This window comes from Rhamphochromis longiceps, linkage group LG1, assembly GCF_057381845.1.
Source record: "Rhamphochromis longiceps isolate RC_006_pf linkage group LG1, R_longiceps_female_GT1.1, whole genome shotgun sequence".
Taxonomy (NCBI): Eukaryota; Metazoa; Chordata; class Actinopteri; order Cichliformes; family Cichlidae; genus Rhamphochromis; species Rhamphochromis longiceps.
Window position 1 is genome coordinate 9,219,148 of NC_140557.1, and position 22,138 is coordinate 9,241,285.

A 22,138-nucleotide genomic window follows, 5' to 3' on the forward strand; every position below is an offset into this window, starting at 1 on the left:
GACTTCCCAAGGTTAATAGTTGTATTATTACTTCCTCTAAGATTTTATGAGTTAGTCAAATTTTATCAGTGGCCAAACAAATTTGAGCTTTACAAAAAAGGGTAAAGTGAACCCGTCACACATCCTCAGGTTGGACATTTTTGGTGGTACTGATGAGCATCTGAAAACCAATCACACCGCCGAGTTTGGCTCCTCAATCAGGTCAATTAGCCAGAATAAACAGTTCACATGACAGCACGGACCTGCCTGCAGTTACAAGGAGAGAGCTTCAGTACATACAGAAGCTTATTGTTTTACATTCACATCAAAAGACAACAGAAAATTTTGTTAGCTGTATTTTAATTTAATTCCGCGCTTTGTCACTGACAATAAACCAGCCTAACAGAGAGGAATGTGCTGGCAGAAGGCGTCACTCTGTTCTCTCTCTGGCAGAGAAACCACGAGAGCGTTTGCCTGGCTGCAGGAACAGATAAATATGGTGATTGGCTCACAAAGGAACTTCAAACTGATTTTTTCATACAATGCAATCACAAGCCTCTGCAGACCTTCATGTTTTTGGTATTCTGAGAGAAACCCCAGTCACGGAGGCTACAGCAAAGTCTGCTGTAAGCATATTATCCACCTCTGAACAGTGGAGATTAACATCATATAGACTGTGGATAAAAATGGACTCAAACTTTAGTGTTTTGCTCTGTTATGTATTTTCTGAAGCAAAGCTTATCAATAAAGGGGAGTAACGCTGGTCACTGCATTCCTTAACTACATCATAGGCACAGATACTTGCTAAACTTAGTGCTGAATAACAGATTAATTAAATATTAGGATTTAATTTACAAAAACAAAACATGTAACAAAAAAATATGGTTGCATCACATTGTTTTGACCAATTGCCACCACACCCTTTGAGCCACACAATACTAAAACCAGGACAGACACATGCACTGTCTTGATGTTATGCTCTGATTACTGTTCTCACAGATTTACTCCCAGTTTTGAGTCATCCAGAAGTCAGAAATGATGCAAGCTCCGACTTCTAGGGTATGCGCAAAAGTTCAGGGCAAAACATCTGGCAAAGAGACAGGTTTCACCTCCAAAAAGAGGAACATTGCAATAGTGTCAGATCTTTGCAAGACATTTCATTGCTTTCTGTGTGGACAAAACGAGAGATAAAGATCTTCAAATTGCTGGTCTACCCTTTGAGTTGTAATGTATAACTGCAGACGAAAGGCAACAGAACTGCAGGATAACAGCTAAGGATTGCATGTCTTCAGCTGTGCAGAAAAAGATGATGTGTGGATGGGAGAGATATGAGTATGTGCAAAAAAAAAAGAAGCTTTTTTTTGTAAAAAGAAACTCCTAATAATATCCTCCAGTTTAAAGCAAGAATGAATGAGATACAGCAAGCGAAGGCCACACAATGATAAACCAAATGTTGTTCGTTGTGTCTATAAAATAAGTTTGAGTCCTTGTTCCAAAAGCAAATGAGTTTCCATTGAAAAATGTTGACTTTTCCATGTCTCTGGCCTACAATCAATCTGAATGTTGCACATTCACTGGCCACTTAGTCAGGTATTTAACTGCTTCTTAATGCGCATATCTCAGCAGCTAATCACGTGGCAGCAAGTCAGCATCTTTAGGTATGTAGATAAGGTCAAGGCAAGACTGCTGAAGTTCAAATGAGTTCTGAGCATCAGAATAGAAAAGGAAGATGATTTCAATGATTTTCAACTATTATTCAAAATCAATTTCACTATTTCAGAGAGTGCTGGTCTAAATGTTGATGTCAGGGGTCACAGAAGAATGGCTAGACTGCTTTTAGCTGATAGGAAGGTAGCAGTATTCAAATACCAAAGTATGCAGAAGAGCTTTGGTTGGTAGAGTCAGATAATATTTGTCCTTTTCGTTAGTACGATTGTGTCAAAGAATGAGCACATTTTTAGCCTCCAGCAAGCGGACAACTGAGTCTGTCCACAAAATAAGACAGTTGACGCAGACAAGAGAAATCTGTTCTGTTTACTGTCAAAAATAATAAGCTGTGTGATTTTGTTTTTAATGGCACCTATTTTCATTTGAGGTGGTGGAGGGTGGGGTGCTCTAGTCTGTGATGTATCATTATTTTTCATTTAGCATTTTCTGTGCTTTCATAACGTAAAAGCAGACAAAGTAATATGTATATCTTTATTTGATATATCTTAAAAAGAGATCCATACATATATTTTATTTGCTGTGTTAAGGTATAATACAGCAAATAAAATATAAAAAATACAGCACGGGTCTACTGTGAGCAACAGGTGACATCTGCTGTGCAACAAAATGTTTATAACGCTGTGTAAATGAAAACAATATTGAGGAAAAAAAATCTAAAAATAAATAGTTACATTTTTCATGCATGACTGGCAATGAACAGATCACCTGTCTGAAGTATTTAAATAGAATTTTCCACATTTTTCTGAATCAACCTCTAACTTGCCTAGAATAGAAATAACATCAAAGTGGCAGCTGCAGCCCAAATTGAGGGCAAAGTTATGATACACATCCTTGTTCCAACATGTCTCACAGCATCCAGCCTTCCTGTTATTCATTATAATAAAAGAAGGATCTTAAATGCAAGCCCAAACAAAGCAGAAAGGGTTCCACCGAGGGTGTCACAAACACAATACTGCTGCTACAGGCTCGTTAGCTGCCGGCTCGCTGACCACCTGCTAATGAGAACAGTTGTCTCCTGCTTGCATCTATGAAGAAATATTTACCCAGCATGATTACTAATGAATGAAGTTGCCTTATCCTCATTATCCATCCATCCAGTTTCTTCTAATAACACTACAAGTTTGCATATATATGACATGTACGACCTCAGGAGTAAAACAAAAAAGAAAATTGAATGATTTCCAGTGCCTTGCAGGTGCAACTTGTGGCGGTAAACGATTAAAGAAATTCAAGCCCCTGAGCTGCTGCCTTTTGGTTCAGTGTAGCACACAAATGAGTCATCGGGCGTTTTGCGGTTGACAGTCTGCTCATCCAGTCTGAAGTGCAGTGTTTACTTCTTTTCTTTTCATCGACACCCTGTCTCGCGCCCATCCTGAAATTTTACATTCAGCCCAATTAACCTGTGTTTACGTTGAGAAATATGTCCATTAGGGATGTTTTGACACCTGTTTTCCATGCCAAATATAAATGGGAAAATAAATATCGTAAACTAAAATTAGAAAGAAAAATAAAGCTCTCAAAAAACAGAGTTTACTGTATAATAATTAGATTTGCATTTAGCAGTCATTAGAAACAAATCTTTCAATAAAATTTGAATTTTAAATGTTTGTGCCATTTTGCAAGGACACAATGTGACTTTTTTTTTTCCTGCAAACTGTGGCTAAGGTTAGCATTGCTAGGTCCAACAGCATAACAATTACTCATCCAGTCAGTTCAGGGTAATGTTTAATGCTCTGACCAACAATTAAAGCTGCAGATATGAATAAATTCACTGCTCAGTGGCACTATTTATAACCATAGATACCTCGGCAGATGCTTATTATTGCTAAAATAACACTTGTTAATGCCTTTTTATATACAACTGGTAGCTAATAATATATAAAAATAGCAAGAGCAATGATAATACAAAAGATTACAGGTTTTTCTGTTTTGCATTTTCTAATTTTAAATATTAGACTCAGTAAGTGAGAAATAGAACAAGACCTCATGTTTAAAGTTTACTTAAAGACAATGGTTAAACGCTTTTGTCAGTTTTACTGTGCTGATATTATGTAGACCATAACCTTAGGTTTTACAATTTTTCTGATTTTACTTGAGTTGATTTGACTTACAGACCAAGTGTGATAACATTATATGTGTGTTATATTTTAGCCATCAGAAACTTGTGGCATAGACTGACTGACTTTACTACTTAGCATGATGGACACTAGAGGAAGAAAAATAAGATATTTCATATTAAAAAGTCAAAGTTCAAACCGATTAGACCCAAGATGTCCTCCTGTGGACATGTATTTGCATCCACTTTGGCGTACGTGTGCCAATGCCAGGCCTGCCCCCTCTGATAAGCAGGTCTGGTACACTTTGTGACTGTCTGACTGAGGTCCTCCAGGGAAGGTTGGCTGAAGTGGTGGTGGCGGCGGTGGGGTTTGCATTCTTGGCCATTTCATGAAAAAAGGGTGCAACCATGGGAGTAAGCCAAGAGGAGGGCTCAATTATGCATGGTTAAACAAAGCCCAAGGCTACCAGTGAGCAATGTCTCAGCAAACTCAACCTCACTCTGGAGCTTCAGAGTCCAGAAAGAAGAAAAAGAACCCGAAAAACAAACAGGGGACATAAGCACGAAATTCCCGATAAATCACTGGATTGTGTTATGACAAGACCAGGCACTTTGAAACTAAACTTCTCAGAGGTCTTCAAAACACTGCTTAAAAGAAAACATTCCCATTCACATGAGGTCAAATGAAACATCAGAGTTTATGTTACCAATAAACCATCTTTAGAGGAGAGATGGTCCATGAAGCACAAAAGACAACTTGTTAACTAATCGTGGACATGATTTCTCCAATAAACGCAACAATAATTCTCCAGGGAGCTGTTTTTTGTCTAAAAGCAATTACGCTCCACATAACTGCTTTATTATGTAGCTACCCTGCTCCCCACAAGTACTCCAGGCATGTTTTCAGGGTATTTTTAGCCCTCAGAGGAAATTATCTGGTTGTCTTACAAATAAGTCTGTTTGAAAGACCAAATGTCGAGAACAACCAGTGTCTTCCTTTGTTTTGGCAATGAACACTGACTCCTAAATGAACCCACAAAAAAAGTTATCAAGGCTGTTAAAACAGCTCTTAACCAAGCCAGAAGCCACTTTTCCACATTAAACACCCAAACTTCTGCAACTGGACACTCAGCTTCTGGCCCCTCTTTCTTCCAGCACACAATAAATAGGAAAGTATGTGGCTTTGGTTACATCTAAATTGTAGGAAGCTCTTCCAGAGCCGGAGGGGGCGAGGTGGAGGATCGGTATCCATGTATAGTTACACATATGAATGGAACCTGCCTAAAAAGCTTTCTCCCAAGATCTTCCTCTTGTTTCCCCAGGAAACGGGAGAAGAGGGCTGGAGTCGAGTGTCAGGGGCGTCCAGAAGACACACACACAATCTATACTGTCCTTGGAGCTCGAGAACAGATTTAATTACAGCCTTACAAACTAAATAATGTCAGCATTTTATTTCTTTGTTTCATTATTAGCCTGTTCCCGCTGCAGAGAGCTGCTGCCCTTTTATTCTACAGAGCGGACACCAGCCTAGGGGATTATTTTAAGAAGCAGATGTTTTGATCCAGACTGTAACACCAGATCTAACAGCAAGCTGGTGATACTAATGATGATTTTTTTAGGCAGAGACAGCAGCGGCAGAAGCTTACAGCACGGCTGGTGCTGCCTGTAAGAATTAGCACATTTGAGACATCACACTCCTGAAATGATCAGTTCTCCAGGGAGCACAAAAGCTGGGCAAACCAAAATACAAACACAGACCCAGGTGTCTCAAGTAATTAATATAACACAGTGCTCAATGGCCCTTTATAGATACAATGTTTTTGCCACTTTTATGTTAATGTTTTTACCTGATTTTTGCTCAGCTTTTCAATCTTTACTCACTCTAAATGACCGTGTTTATGTTGGGGAGAGTGGGTGGGTGAGAGCTGTGAACCAATTTGAATTCTTAAATTATATATATGTCTCAAAATGAGCAAGGATGCGCTTATTTTAAAAGATATTTTTGTAATGTATTTCTGCGGGGGTAAAAATAATTATGAATCGACATTTACAATACCGAATATCATGTACCTTCTGCCCTTTTTGCAACAATTTCGGGAGGAGGGGAGTTGTTTCTTCTAATAGAAAAAAACATGCTTATGGTTTTGGACAGATTCTATATGAAATAAGTTATGCAATTAATGTTTTTTCCATTGCTTCATGCAGTTTACTCTTTAGAGCTAGTATGCACATAAATGACTGTGTCATCTGCATACATTTGGACACTGAGTTCAGTACAGATGGATTTCAAGTAGTGTAAAATTAAATAGAAAGGCGTGCATTAAAAGGGGTTAATGACAGCTATTTACCTCAACTGGAAAAACAACGCATGCATTATAGATTTGTGAGACTAAGTAATAGGTCACCATTTTCCTAAGCAGAAAGGAAAAAAATCACTCTGCTATCAGGTTAATGCAGAATCGCTTTGTGATTCACTTCTCATAATATCATCATCCACGCAGACCAAATACTTTAAAACTGTCTCCACTGAAGGCTGTGGGCAAGTTTACACGAGCTGATTTAGGGAGTTAAAACAGTGTGCGATATGAGACTGACAGCTGCATCCAGCTGCATCTGAAAGCAACAAGCTATTTGTTGTAACTCAGTCTGCATGGCTAATTAGCATAGTGTAAAATTACAGAAATAAATGAATTACTTTGGTGAGGAATGAATGGCCATGGGGGGAGATTTTTATGTCAGGAAAAACTGTAAAACATGAAAGTACAGTTAAAAGTCCAAAATTTCTGTTCTTCTTCACATTTTCCAAATCCATCCTGCGGGCCAGATTTGAGTCAGTTGGGCCCAATTCTGGCCCCAGGGCCTTATGTTTGACAGCCCTATTCTAGAAACAGCCTCACAGTCTTCATATTTAGAGTAGAGACACATCAAACTAACATACAGGCACATCAGACTAGCTACTTTTATTGTTTTCTTGATTAGCAATAAGACAGACAAACTTAATATTAACCTTTTTCATCTTGCTACAATATTTGCAGATGCTCAGAGTGACCAATAAAACTTGGAGATTGTTTTTTATTTAGGAGAAATTTTAACAGAGATATTTATGCATATAAATTCTTTGGAATCAAAGTCAAATATTAGCATTACCAGGATGTAACCATGACTTATGACTCTTTCACCTAGATCAGCGGTCCCCAACCCCCGAGTCGTTTGGTACTGGGCCCCGAGAGTTGAGGCTCAGGTGTGAAATGTATGGTTTTCAGGGTTTTTATTGGTTTTCAGCGTTATTTTGTTATCGTTTTAATCGTTAACTCGGTTTTCCTGGGTTTTTTCACGTGTGTTATGAATAAATCTTCTTTTTTTCAGCACCGTTACTAGTTTTTTTTGTTGTATTTATCCGCGACACATTAAAGGCCGGTCCGTGAAAATATTGTCGGGCATAAACCGGACCGTGGCGCAAAAAAGGTTGGAGACCGCTGACCTAGATAACAGGATAAAAGGTAAGAAAACAGGTAGCATTCTACATATTTAGGTGAAGATGCTGATTAGATTTACTCACTGAATTTGACCTTTTACACTAGTTTTATAGTGTCTAGGGACGGGAAATCCAACGTATAGCTCACGAAACATCTATAAATCTACGTTGCTGATCTGGAAATGGTTTTTTTCCACATATGTGTTACATAAACCATGAGTGTAACATTTTTTCACACATACCCCGCATATCAAGACTTTGTAGAAAAATGCTTCAGACAGAAGCCCTAGTGCATGACTGAAATTCAACAAGCTGAAATAAGATGTCTTGGGTGTCACCTCTGCAGAGAATTCTCATGAAGATGGCAACATGTTTTTGACACTGACACATAATACGGATATTTCTAGGACTTTTTTTTAGGAAAGGTCATGTAAAATATCACCATCTGCTCTTTAGAGTTTTTCACATTTCTCTAGGTGCCTCAATAACCACATTCACACTGCAAAAAGTAGCGCTATCTGAAACAGAGTGCTTATACCCAGCACTTTTGGCTTCTAGGGGCTTCTAGGGTAATAAACTCATTATTTGAAACTGTTGCTATGTTGAATATGAGCATCCACCATTGTAACAGTTTATGTATGACAGAAAATAAGTAAAAAGCATAATAGACACCCATAAAATAACTGCCTTACTTACCACAAGAGCAGCAGGTGAAGCAGTTTGTGTGATAGAGGTTCCCCATGGCCTGGCACGCTTGGCTGGCTCCATACACACCCTTCCCACATTTGACACAAATACCTGTTAGAGACAGTGAGTCAATTACATGATGATGAGGACAACAGTTTAATGGAAAAGTAGAACAAATCTGCGATTCTGTGAGGACAGAGACTGCACTGATGCTGAAAAGGTCTGTATGGTCCAGTGAAGACACAGTCTGTGTTGTTCTGTGTGTGACTCTGACATAAGGAACAATTACTGGACTTGATCCTGTCACATTTCTTGTTACACAGCAGGAAACCTGTCAATGTGTTTGCACATTTATTTAATTATGCAAATGAATAACACTGCAAAATTATAAATCTGCTAAGAATATCACACAGTTCCCTCGGCAGCTTTTGATCGCCTTTGAAGACCAATATCACAATGAAATTCGGAGCATTAAAACATTAAAGAGATTATTACAGATGTTCAGGTTTTAGAGACAGAGAGCAAATTTTAGTGTTTGAATATTAATTCTAAAGTCATATTTCATGAAGCGATTTCTACTTTAGTTGTGCACATTTGACTCCTGTCATTTCCATGCATTACATCATACTGTTTGAAGCCGACTAGATCAGGAAAGCTGATGATTACATTAAAATGCACTGACAGGAAATGCAGTAAAAGTGAGGGGATTGTTAGAAAGGACAGGGCGGAGAGAAAAATCCTCTTCTACTGTCCTGCTGTGAAAAGCTGTATTCAAACGGGCCAATGTTGTTTTTACTTAATTGGTTATCATAAATATTTTGTAACCAAACTGACACATGCAAAGACTTTACAACTCATAGTGGTGCTGTTTCCTCCTTCATTATAGTATATTAGCTATTACCATAACCAGCATTTTATTACTGCTCGGATCATGAAGCCAAACTCGCAGTGGTCACCTATAAAGTTTAACCCAGTAAACGAAGATGACATGATAAGCAGCTATAAACCTACATTCATGCACATGGATATTAAATAATTCAAAGAATGGTAAAATATACTCAAAATTAAAAGACATTTTTGACTACTTTAATGTTATTGACATTACTTGCGTGAATATATCCGCTGGAGTGGAGTCCTTGTTATAGTAACATTTGATGTTCTATGATTTTACTAATTTTTTATGAGCAGCTCCCATCTTTTCCTTTCTACATACACTTCCTGCCCACTTTATTAGGTACGCATTGCTAGTACCGGGCTGGACTCCTTTTTACTTAAAAAAGTGCCTGAATTTTGCATGGGATAGTGGAGGCCAGGTGAGTACAGTGAACTCACTATCATGTGCAAAGAAACATGTCAGTTTGAGCTTTGTGACAGGGCACGTTATCCTGCTGTATGCAATCATCACAAGACTGGTACATTGTGGTCAGAGAGAGATGGACATGGTCAGCTTCAATACTCAGGTAAGCTGTGGTATTTAAATGATGTTTGGTTGACATTAAGTGTGGCAACAAAATATTGCAGACACCATTACACCACCACATGAGACCATGGACCCATCATGATATAAGGCAGGATGGATCCATACTTTCATGTTATTTCATACCATCTGAATGTTGCAGCAGAAACTGAGGCTCATCAGACCAGGCAACAACTTTTCCAGTAGTCTAATGTCTAATTTTGGTAAGCCAGTGTAAATTGTGAGTAGCATCTGATGTGGTCCTATGCTGCTGTCTTCCACATGCTTCAAAGGTAACAAGTGGTTATTTGAGTTATTGTTAACCTTCCTATCAGCTCAGAGCAGTGGGGCAATAAGCTTCAGATCCCTATCATCACAAGGCATTTCTCACTCAGAGAACAATCGCTTACTGGATATTTTCTCTTTTTCAGATCTGTAAACCCTAGAGATGGTTATACTAAAAAATCCCAGTAAGACCACCAGTTTTTGAACCACTCGCACCAACAACCATCCCATGTTCAAAGCCGCTTAATTCACCTTTTTTCTGATGCTTGGTTTGAACTTCAGCAGGTCATCTTGACCATGCCTAAATGCATCAAATTCTTACCATGTGATCAGATATTTGCATCAACAAGCAATTCAACAGTTATACTAACAGAGAGGTCAGTGAGTGTAAAAGCACAGTTGAATCCTGCAATAACCATGTGACGGTTTGTGGAAATAACTCATTTCGATCCGTCCCTAAAGTCCAAGAACAATCCGTCAGATTACAATGCTGCTTTTGCCCTTGAGGGGAAGTGATGGACTCAAATGCCACTTCACTTAAGCCTGAACTAACCATCAACACAAAGTGCTGTGACCTTTAGCGAAGAAACACAATTGGAGGGGGAAAAAAAACAGTGGCTTAAAATTATTAGTAGACATCAGCAGCAGACTAACAACCTCCAAACTCTCACACAGGACAACCTCCACTTAGGCCACATTCCTGAGCGAGTGCAGGGTCAAAGTCTGGGTGAGGTGAGTCCAGGGTCACTGTGGCTAGAGGACACAAGCTCTCAAGAGATCCCAACAGGGGAGCTGCACCACAACAACACCCCTAATTTAATTTGGTTCATTATCTCTGAAATCAGACCATGTATACACTTTCAGTGATGCACTTGTGGAATTTCCTGGCTTTCTGAGAGGGTTATTTCACTTTCATAACAGCTCTGGAGCACTCGGTGACACTGAAAACTGGTAAAGGATGAGCACAAAGAACAAAAACACCCACAGCTTAAATGTCTTTACTTGTTATCTGAGGTGTTTCTGCATATTAATTATTTGGGATCAAAAGCTGAAGTAACCTGGAATGATTGCTCTTGTTGCTAAGAAAACAGGAAGAATAGCGGGATAAGAATGAATGAGTGAACTTTAAAATATCCAAGCTGATCAGACAATTTTGCCAATGCGAAAGTCTGTAATGTAATTGCTTTGCTGCTTTCTACCTGTTAGAATCTAAAATCGTCCCTCTTATATTCACATACTGCATTAAATCCTACACTTCTACACAACTCTTTGTGGAGTTAACTGAGTCAGTTATGCCAGGTTCTGACTTGATTATACTATTTCTTTGGTAACAAACCGATGATTAAAAAAAGATCCTGTCATGACTTGAACAGGCCACACGTCAGACGTTCCTCAAGCAATTACAGCTGGGAATAAATAGTTGTTAGGGAAACTAAACTCTCAGGGACAGAGAAGAAGTACATTTTTGTCCCTGCGGGTTCATTCTATACTAATGTACCTCCAATGGTTAATTACAGGGTCCTCAAATTAACTTTGTACTTTAAAGATTTAAAGGTGTAACATTAAGAGGCAGTGTGTGTTTGCTCAGGTACAAACATAAATCAGGTTTTGGTGATATTAAGTGGTCTTTATCGCTGAAAAAGCCGATACAAATGACAGTCCATATCCAGGCATATATAATGAATTTAGTGTCCAAGTTTGAACCTTTTTTTAAAAGTTAATTTTTGTATGATTACATCCATGTACAAACCTGTCACAAGAGACAAGCGTACAAATAAATTCGCCCTTCTCAAGGGTTAAGGGCAGTACGTTAAATGGTGACACACACAAGCCAACAGATACAATAAGGCATTTTTCTTTGAGTGTACCAGAACAAGAATGTGAACAGGCAGTGACGTCTGAAACTGTGTATGTGATATTAGCGGTTTTGTGTTCAGTAAAGGCTAAAAAACAAAGAAAGAAAAATAAGATTGACATGATTCATTGGTTGCACAAAAACTGGGTATGTGACGTTATGGTCTGTCAATCCTATAGTGTGTATCTGACCCTTGTGCAAAAAAAAGAAAGAACTCCATGCTTCTGTTGCTCAACACCATTTACCCAATCTATGTTGTAACATGAGAGAGAAGGTAAAAAAATATACTGTATGTATAACATGCTCCGCTTTTCAGGTGTTATAAAGGACCCGTGAAGCTGTGTTTGACTCCAGTGATTGGAGTCCGTATTACGCTGTCTGAGCCCACATTAGCCTTAGCAATCCTCCTACTTCGATAAATATCCCCAGTTCATTCAGTAACTGCTCCACATCAAGGCTCTAAAATCAAGAAACACTTCTTGGAAAAAATCTCACTTACAACCATCACCAGGCCAGAGTGAGATCTGAAAACTCCAGTAAAGTTTTACATCCATCGAATGAAAACTGTAATTACAAGAGGAAGCCTTTAACCAATGAGTCAGTAACTACTGCCGTTACTAAAAAAATCTCACCTACATCTCCAACAACTGTGATTCAAAAGAAATGAAGCATAGTAATGCTGCATTGTTTTAATTCGACCTGCTAAAAAGGCACCAGGTCACTGTTTAATAACTGATAAGGTCTGGGTGGGTCCAGGGTGCTTAAAAGAGATAAACCACAGTCTGTTAGCATCATACTCCAATGTTCATACCAAGTTCTGTTTCCTTTCTGCTCTGCATCAGAGCAGCGAACTTCCTTTTCCAATTATTTGGAATGACAACTATGAATAACTTGGACAAGCGTCTTTTGATGCAGTAATACTTCACAGATAGGAATGTTACTGTATGAGTGAAGCCAACTTCCTGTTATACTAAGACTACATGCATCAGCATGAAATGTGTAGGTGAGTGTAAGAAAGTCTCAACATTCTCCTTTCTACTGACTTTTTTGTGACTCAGCTCATATTACAGCGTGATGTACATGGTGCCTGTGCATTGATTTCTGCACTGCGTGACTTACTGTGAATCTGCCTGAACATCGATAACCCAAATCGCTGCTTCTCTGCATTGTACTCCTCAAAATGTGGTGGTGGTTGTGTGTAAGTTTAGTGAAACAACACAATTTTTTGACGGATTAAAAGACTCGTGTATACCCTCCACTTCCAATTCTCACATCACCACGTGTGCCTATTTTTACACACATTATCCAGCTTCTTGATAACAAGAAAATGTGATTCATAAGTGGTTTTAGGCTGTTTGTTTGTTTTTTAAATAACCCTTCGGCTCCTTCCTTCGTTGTTATTTTTATTGGTTTCCCACAGAAGTGATCTATAGCTGAGAAATTACTAACATGACTTTTTGGCTTCAACTCTCTACCCAACGGCTAAACTGAAAACCTATGATTTATTCATGCAGCTACGTTGATTTACCTCTATTGCTTTAATCCCGCTAGCTGCAACTATACTGCAGTTACTATGTGTGAGTAGCACTGTCAAGATTTCATACACTGACATGTAAATGTCAACCATAAATGTGTTTTGGTGAACACACGCGAAAAATGCGAAAGGGTCTCATGAGTGAGGATGTGGTTATTCCTTTACAGAGCAGCTGGGAAAATCTCTGAAGTGCTCTTTATTAGTCATTTAAAACAGGGAGCTGAACATCTCATGTGCCCATTTCACAACATATCCATTTGGCACTCGCAGGATGCAGTAAAACTAAGCAGTAATGTTTGATTTTAGAATAAGCTGTAAATAAAGATGGCCGTAGATACCATTATGTCACCCACTGGTTCATGAAGGTCGAATGTGAAGCCTCAAACTGAACATTTGTCATCACCATCTTGATGTTTTGAAACCAGGCGTGATAAGTAAGGGGCAGGGGACACATAGGCCCATATCTCATCAGCTAGTGATTTGTCAAAAATAGTGTAAACTATGCTATGTTTCATCATCCTTTTTGCCTATAAAAAAGACCACATTTTGCAAAATGAATATGTTTTGTATCCAATAAGAAGTGAAACTACAAACTGAGGCCATAAACTAGTGAGGAAGTAAGCGAAAGAGCAATTTTCATAAAGACTTCCCATAGATCACAGGAGTCGCCCCCTGCTGGTCGATTTAAGGCGCTTCTGTGCTGGCTTCAATTTCAGCTACATCCATCTTTTATATACACTACAAGAACTGTGGATGGCAGTGGTGTAGTAAGCACACAGTGCAATGATTAGACTGACAGTGAAATAAGTGAGTGCATTTGAATTACAACTTATTCTGAAAAAGAAAAAACACTAAACTCTAGTGTGGAAGATCACATAGAAGAAAATCTCTCCAACCATTCTGATCTAATATAATTAAAAGACATTAAAATGGTAAATTAGAGAGTATTTTATAAACACTCTGGTCCTTCACCTCTCTACCATCACTAAAGACAACAGCGGACGTGCTGTGAGTTGTAAGAAGGCCTGCACAGCCTGATTCATGAAACTTTAACCACTGCTCAGTGTGAAGTCAGTTGGACTTCTTAAGGCACAATATCAAACCAATCTCTGTAGATATGAGTCGGTTACATGAAGATTTTCAGTCAAACAAATGGAGGCTCAAACCTGTAGCACAAGCAGAGGGATTTTTTAGTTTGTGTCGCCCGTTGCATCACTTCCGATGCTTTAAAATCTCTGCACGTCTGCAATGGAGAGATTCCATTACTGCACATAGAGTAGGTTTACAGTCCTGGGCATTATAGCAAATCCTGATTTACACCTACTCTAAAAAAAAAAAGACAATATAACAAAAGACAGATGCAGGAGAGGGGATGAAGAGAAAGCTGTGATTCACAGCACTGTAAACAAGCACATGTAGTCTGGTGCACACTGGGAATGAATAACACAGTTAACTTCCCACCATGTGTGGAGGGGGACATGTTAAACTCCTCAAGAGCGACTGCCCTGGTGAACTGTGAATGCTCCTGTAGCTTTTCACACTTCAGCGGACAATCTAGGCTTAAAACTTAAAGTGAGACTTTTAAAAAAATCTATACCTCTAATCTCGTCAGCTGCAGTGTGCATTCCCAGTACAGGCGTAGGGTCCAGTACAGCATACACACAGTGTGCTGTTGTCCACAAGTCAGCATGTGTGTGTCAGGCATGGGCATGACTACTGCCATTATAATTCTAGGCAGGTGATCAGACTTGACCCCCACCAACTATGTCTGGCCCGCCAGCCAAGATCGTGTGCCAAGTGTCTGGTGTTGCCCAACTCCCCACTGGCTGGTTAATGAAGGGCTTCGCGGGGGAGGCAGGGTGGGGAGGCAGTGGTTTAAGGTGGTGGTGGTAGAGAGGGAGGGACAGCAAAGCAAAAGGGTGGGGTGGGCCTCACTCACTTTGCTGCTTCAATTGCAAGCTTGTATCGGGCCAGCTGTTGATTCACAGCTCCTCTGCCACTATAACAAACAGAGGCCACACAAGAGCCAGCCGGCAGTGCAAAGTGGGCAGAGTGGGACACTGGCAAGCAGTGCTGGGCCCCCCGAAAAGAAGGCCCAGCGATCAATTTCTCCACTGTCGCTACGGAAACAGAGCTGTCTCTATTGGACCCGATGTGAGGAGCGTCTGACTGCATTCTTCTCTCTCCCTCCCTTTCCTTTCTTTCCCCATCTCTATCTATTTCCACCCTCTTGTTTCTTTATCTCTCTTGCTCCCCTCACTGCTGTCTTCCTCGTTTCACCCTCCTGTCTTCCATCCTCCTTCTTTAACCTGTTTCTCTGGAACAAATCAACAGCTGTCTCAGACTCACTCTGAGCAAGTGCACCAGCTATAAAACAAACTACTGCTCTTCGTCTGCAGCCATTTGTCTGGCTATTAATTCAAAAGGTAGACAGAAACTTCCTCAGCTGGCTTTCTGTGGCTGTGTTGCTGCTGGTCAACCAAACTGTTTTAGTGTCAAGATTTTGCAGCATAAAGTAACCACCACGTGTTCAATTTTCAACATAGGGCATCTTAAGGAGTCTAAACGGCAAGGGGAGGGCCTTTCTTTAAATCGCAACGCTCACAGTGACCGCAATCTCTAACAAACTCGGACCACACTGCTCTGAATGACCTGGCAGAACAGAAGGTTCCATTCAGCAACGTGCCGCGCTCTGCAAATGTTAGCTCTGCCAAGACAGAAATTAGTATTGCCCTGCAGAACCCACTCTTATCTGCCAGAGAGGGAGCTGTTAGTGGTGATATAGCTTTAGCAGGTTGCAAACAGACCTTGAAGAGATGGCAAACCTATAAATAAACCTGCCCGCACAGAAAAATACTCTTTTAATAGTTGCCTTGAATTGTAGATTCAGTGGGCAGATGTCTGCCCTTTTAACACAGATAGTGAGATTTCGTGGTAGTAATACCACAACATATTTGGCATTGTTATCATGCCTTGCCCTTGGTCAAAATTGGGCTGTTTGTATGAGCTGCTGTGACCACATTTTACAACCATTAGACAGGAAAAGTTCATGAAACAAGGCAGAATCTCAATCAAATGTTAAATGAAAAAATTATCTTGATTGCCTATAAGTTAATGCAAGACCTTTATTGCTTAATATGTGCAAAAAACTAGAAAAAGGTTTTGTGAAAGCCACAGAGTCAAACCCTTATGCCCATTCACCACCAAAATATAATAGTGATACAGGAAGGATTGCAAACTGGGAAAACATATAGTATTAGGTCACATTGTAGTTATGCTATGCCATGCAAGTTTAGTGCCTTGGTGTTCAGTGCCTTATAAGATTAATACTCTATATTTAAGAGTAAGTGAAATATTTAAATGGCATTAATTTTGCAATCATAAAATGTTTTAGGAAATATCATTGCAAACCTATGTGCAGGCATCATCACTGTGCCCTTAACAAGCACAAATTTTTAGTGCAACTTGCAACAAATCCCAGCTGTGGAGACACTGACACGGGTGTTTTATGCAGGAAAATGATGTATAGTCTGTGTTTCGTATTTGTTTAAAATTTGTACTTCTGTGTGTAATAAACAATGGCAATAAACTGATTCTGCAACACAGACTTATGTTCCCAGTGATTTTGTGTTTGCGGCCATCGCTAATAGTATTTTTGTGTGTTTCAAAAACAAACCTACCAAAGTATTCCTTTTTCATGTGCATCTCTAACTCCTTCTCCAGCTCCAAGGTGAGCGCCTCCAGCCTTTTCTCCGCCTGGCTTGGTCCACTCTCTCGACTGGGGGTCACCTGGTAAGGTAGTTTAAACCTCTGGCCCGAGGAAGCCGTTTTTGAAGGCATCACATAACTATAAGAGGAAGGCGACCCTGAGGGTATATCCGCGGTCCCTCCCGTCTGCCCCGACTGCTGCTGGGGTTCAGGCACTGCCGAAAGCCCCTGGAGATGGATGCGATTCTGAACTCCGTTGGAGTCTCCAAACTCCTGCAGCAGCGTATCTTCGTGTAAACTGGTTCCCAGCATGGATGACCTAGGGGAAGGAAGCTGCAGATCCGGATAGGTGCTCATAGACCCCCTGGAGCTGCGGGAACTTCTGGAGCTGTGACTGGAGATGCTCGACCGGGGGCTGACCACGCAGTTTGCGCTTGTCCCCGGTCTTGCGCTCCCGTCCTGGCTGCAGATGCTGGAGCGAGGACTCGCCAGCGGCGCTGAGTGCAAGACTCCCTCCAGATCTTGGTTGACCACGGGCCCGTACCGAGAGTCAGAGTAACTGGATCTCGGGCTGGTAGTGAAGGAATATTGGCTCGCAGTGCTCGACCTGGGGCTGGTGTGCCTCTGGTCGTAGCCCATGCTGATGCCGCTGGTGCGGTTGCTGTTGGGCTTGCTGCAGCAGTCACAGCTGTTGAGGCTGGCCCGGGGACTTGAGTGTTTACTCGTGTCGCTGGCGGTGCTTGCATAGCTGGATCGGGGACTGAGGACACTGTTTCCTTCGCAGTGAACCAAACTAGATCTAGGGCTCGTGTACCTCTCCTGACCCGGTACCACCAGACTGGTACGCGGGCTGCTGATGCTCGACCTCGGGCTGGCATGCTTGCTTTGCTCTTGAGAAGACAGAGAAGATGCCAGGCTGGAGCGAGGACTGGTGGCGTTATATCTCCCGTCGTGGCTGCTGGCGATGCAGACACTGTTGCACCTGTTGCCGGGCACAGCCACCGGTTTATTGAGCGGCACGCCGTCAAAGGTGGAGCCGGTGCTGTACCTGTGGCCCTGCACCTCCAGAGAGTACCTCCTGTGTCTCTCGGAAGTGCCTGTATAACAAGGCAAAGCTACTTCGGATTTGGTGCAACAACCATCCTCGTTATAAACCGCGTCCCTCTGAGGGGCGCAAAAATCCACAGGAACCGTCCGGTTGCAATTCACCGGGCGCACTGGAGCCGCGTTGTACACTTTATTCCCGGACGAGAAATTCTCCACTGTGTGATGCTGCTGGTGAAGCACAGAGGTCCCATTCATCGGCTTGGCTTTATGCTCAACCAGTGCCGGAGCCGAAAAGTCTAAATCGGGGTTAATCACCAAGTCTCTCCTCGCATCGTACATCCCGTCCTGGTACGCATCATACAAAGAAAGGTCCTCCATCAGTTTGGTGGCCCGGAGTCCCAAATCTTCCTGGTAATGCTCCATGTTGTGCTTCCGAGGAGAGAAACAAGTTCAGAGTGCGCTCCGCTGCGCGAGCCAAACTATAGAGCACCGCGGAGCACTAATTGCGTTTCACATGGAAATCAAAACAAAACGCCGCCGTACAGCCGTCCCTCACTCACAGAAAACCACTTACATGCCCGCAAACCCCGCCGAGAGCCGCATCGTCTTCTTCTGCTTCCCCCGCTTCGCCGAAAACACAAACTCTTTCTCACAGTTTCAGCCGACAGCGATACGTTTGTCAACTTCAGTTTTTGTTAAGTTGAAAGGTCTTTACAGTCAACGGCGCGCTGCGCGGAGGAATTTCCCCTTGTTGGTTTTTCCTCTAGATTTCCTTTACGGCCACTGTGCAAGAAATCAAAGTAGGTCGGATAATCGTATATGCTGCAAACACCATTTGTGTGCAAGCCTGAGCGCACAAAGAGCGCAAAAATCTCAACAAAACGCTGTTTAATGCAGGGGACTCGTTCGCGTGAAAGGAATGCGGGGAAGGAGACTGGATGCGCTGCGCCTCTCTGGAATGTGGTTAATGCTGCAGAGAAACAATGATTGCGACCAACTCAGCAAGGGGCTGCCGGCTCTGAAGAGAATAGTTTAAGAGAGAAGGGGACGTCTGCATTCATCCCGGGCAGACTAAAATACCACACAAAGCACGCCTCACCTGGTCCGACTCCTTTTACACCAGGAATGAGCTGCAGTGATTCAGTATTAATGGAGGGCAGATGCGTTTAAAACTCAATTTTCAAAGATGTAAAGATGTTCTCAGATATCGTTTTCTACATATAAATAAAGGGTAGGCCTAGATCATGCTTTTAATGATTTATTTTACAATAAGCTGCATAAAAACACGATATGAGGATTTCAACTATAGCAAAACAGTTTAAGAATTACGAAAATATGCAATCTCGATTAACCTTGGAAAAAACATGTTATTACTCTCTGCAATAGAAAATAGTCGCTAAGATCTTTAACATTTCTTCAAATATACAGATATATTTTCTAAATGCACCAATTAAAACATGTCTTCCTGGTGATAAAGGGAGGAGTTTAAAAATCAAAACCCACAATTCAAATTTCACAGGTCAGGTTTTATTAATTTTTGCACAAAAATATATTTAAAAATGTATTTCTCCAGTAATCATAGATGTTTGCCCTTACAAGTTAAAAAAGAGGTAGCATGTAAAAATTAAACTAACTTATGTTACTGCTTTAAACTGCTCTCATAGACTTGGTCCTTAGATGGCTGGACTTGTTTTAATGACTTTAAAAGGAAAGGTGCACATGGATGATAACATATTAAAATATGCAAACTGTCTTTTGATGAATCAGTCTTCACACAGTATGGATGATGTTTTGGGCAAAGTCAAAAGGCAAGACTACTTTACATTAACTGCCGACGACTGGCAGAAAAGACAGAGACACAGCCACCAAGGCAGAAACAAACAGGACGTTGAGCAGCAGTCGACTGAGGAAGGAGCGGTGACATTTCTTCCCGTGGCCTCTGCTTCTGAACCACTGCACGACCTCATCCAGGTTGTACTCCCTGGGCTCGTAACCGAGCTCCGCCTTTGCCTTTGCCATGCTGAAGTAATGCGTCACGCCAGTTTTATACACCTCTGTACGTGTCAGCAGCGGCTGGAAGTTATAGAAGGGGCCGATGAGGCAGTGAATCATTTCTGTGAGGAAGGCAAAAAAGTAAATGAAAGAGATAGGAAGGCGCAGTGTTGGGAAACGATAGCCTAGGCCTTCTACGAGAGGTCTGAAGAATTCAAAATTGTTGACAGGCCTTCCATCTGAGATGAAGTAGGCCTGGCCAGCGGCGCGGTGCTGCTTCTCTGGGGTCAGAGCCTCAGCAGCTAGCACATGTGCTGACACCAGGTTGTCAACATGGACAAACTCCACCAGGCTGCTGGGTTTACCGTAAACAAACCTGAAGATCCCCTTCTCTATATAGTCAACTATCCTGGGCAGATGCCTCTGCTCTCCTGGCCCATAGATACCTGCCGGACGCAGTGCGCAGGTGCTCAGCAGGCCCGAGCGGCCCTTCAGCACTGTGCCATTAGCTTTCAGAACTGCCATGTCAGCCAGGGACTTGGTTCTGGAGTAGTGGTCCGGGTGAAGATGGAGAGGTAGATAAGGCAGGCTTTCATCTCCGTTCTCTATTACCTGACCCCCGAACACCACATTGAAGGTGCTGGTGTAAATCAGCCTGGACACTCCGTGTTCTACACAGGCCTTCAAGATGTTCTGTGTGCCTTGTACGTTCACTGCCTCAATCAGCTGGCGATTTAGCTGCTCCCTGCCAGACATGCCATAGGAGGCAATGTGGAATACACAATCCACCCCTGTGACAGCCTTCTCCACGTCTGGATATTCACGTATATCACCCTGCACAAACACAACATCCTCTGGCAGTTCTTGACTTGGGGGGATGATGTCAAACAGGATGACTTTGGCTCCTTTTTTATGCAGAGACAGAGCGAGCCTTCAGGGGGGAAAAAGCAGTCCTCCATTTTAACAAAATAACAGGCACAGTAAACCAAGGACAAAAGTACAATAGATGCACATATTTCTACCTTCAATCCTACCACAGTTCATGTCAAGAAAGTTTATCTTAATAAGATAACTGGTGTGATAACGCCACCTTGTGGTGCTTACCCCATGCTGCAGCGTTTGCCTGCATTTAAATATTTTATAATGTGTAGTAATAACACAAAAAAGGCAAAATTGTTCTTACCGATTACCGAAGTAGCCAGATCCACCAGTTATTAAAAACGTCTCTTTGCTAGCATTTCCCATTCCAAGTGGATGAATCTGTGAGGAAAATTAAGAAAACAATATTATTAATGTTTGTTTTTTTAAATACACATAAATCAGCCTGATGCATTTAAAGAATAAAAGTATTAATAACTAAAATAAAATCGTAATTAAACAGCTTCCGGTTACCTAAAGTCAATCACAGCTTGCAGATTCAATGACGCGTTCCACCTGAGCTATTAAATCTTTCATGCTGCTACGTCAGTGTATATTTTTGTTTCCCGAGGTGACTGCAAGTTTAATTCAGTGAATAAAATCTAACTAATCCATACTTGTAGTTGCTTGCATGAGTAGAGTAAAGGTATGTGCGAGGCATGCTTGAAACTATGCACATGCCCTGTGCGCCAAACTGTTAAAAGCTCACATATTCAACGGACACACCAACCTGAGCACGAGGCAGACAAAAACGAGACAAATAAGTGTCCAATATGACTCATTCAAAACTCCACTGTAATCCTGGAAACCTCCAAAACAGCGACAGATAGCACCACCAGTGTACCTCCTCACCAGTGACGCTGATTCGTTAAGCACGGGGACACAGGAAATCCGGCGAAATTATCTTCATGTAGCAAAGCATTGACAAATTGTAAAATAGTTTTAATGGTAGCTAAACGCAAAATTATACAACAGATCCGTAGATATTGTCGAATTTCATGGTTTAGATTTACAGACTGTCATAGCACTCACTTTAATCTGGACTAACGATACACGTCTCATGCTTTTGTTTTGAAAGCTGTATTTTAGACTACGAAGACTTCCGATATTGACTTTTTTTCACCGATTTTAACCAGAATATTTTTATTAACACGATATAAATTTTGCTGTGTGTATAAGCTGTGTCAATGGTGTCTGAAGGTGGCTATGGCTGCTTTCAGGATGTTGCTGTTAGAAACTTTCCGCTGTGGCTCCTGGCTTCATGCCTGAAATCAAAATGATAGTTGCCGTAAAGTGACTCATACTGCTGTGAGGGCCCTAATATTTACAGGAAGGCTTCACAGCAGTCAAATCCCTTAAAAACATAAAAAAATATTTTCTCTGAGCCACAATTAAAAACAATATAATCATTTCAAGAA

The 22,138-nt window shown here is 41.3% G+C and overlaps 2 protein-coding genes across 3 annotated transcripts in view; both read right to left on the reverse strand.

Annotated features, from left to right (window-relative positions):
* The window catches only part of wtip (WT1 interacting protein), a 37,937-nt gene extending 19,127 nt beyond the window's left edge, over positions 1 to 18,810 (reverse strand). The window contains exons 1-2 of the mRNA XM_085424421.1: positions 16,736 to 18,810; positions 7,935 to 8,036 (exon numbers count right to left, since the gene is read on the reverse strand). Of these exons, the coding sequence (XP_085280547.1) occupies positions 7,935 to 8,036; positions 16,736 to 18,233 (1,600 nt within the window). The 5' untranslated portion in view covers positions 18,234 to 18,810. The remainder of the gene's footprint in view (positions 1 to 7,934; positions 8,037 to 16,735) is intronic.
* A 511-nt stretch (positions 18,811 to 19,321) lies between these two features.
* Positions 19,322 to 21,941, reverse strand: sdr42e1 (short chain dehydrogenase/reductase family 42E, member 1). 2 transcript variants are annotated; one of them, XM_085424507.1, is made up of 3 exons: positions 21,451 to 21,941; positions 20,986 to 21,062; positions 19,322 to 20,733 (listed from the first exon to the last, which is right to left on the reverse strand). In XM_085424507.1, the coding sequence occupies exons 2-3, from the start codon at positions 21,045 to 21,047 to the stop codon at positions 19,635 to 19,637; spliced, it is 1,161 nt and encodes a 386-aa protein (XP_085280633.1). In that variant the 5' UTR covers positions 21,048 to 21,062; positions 21,451 to 21,941; the 3' UTR covers positions 19,322 to 19,634. The 2 variants fall into 2 exon arrangements, with proteins under 2 accessions (XP_085280633.1, XP_085280712.1); XM_085424586.1 differs by lacking the exon at positions 21,451 to 21,941 and adding an exon at positions 21,195 to 21,444.
* Positions 21,942 to 22,138: the final 197 nt, after the last annotated feature.

Excerpts from the sequence above, each read along its gene's own strand:
- sdr42e1 (XM_085424507.1), bottom strand. The coding sequence starts at position 21,047 with ATGGGAAATGCTAGCAAAGAGACGTTTTTAATAACTGGTGGATCTGGC. Across the intron at positions 20,734-20,985 it reads TCTGGCTACTTCGGTAATCG|GCTCGCTCTGTCTCTGCATA; the intron begins GTAAGAACAATT and ends TCCCCCCTGAAG.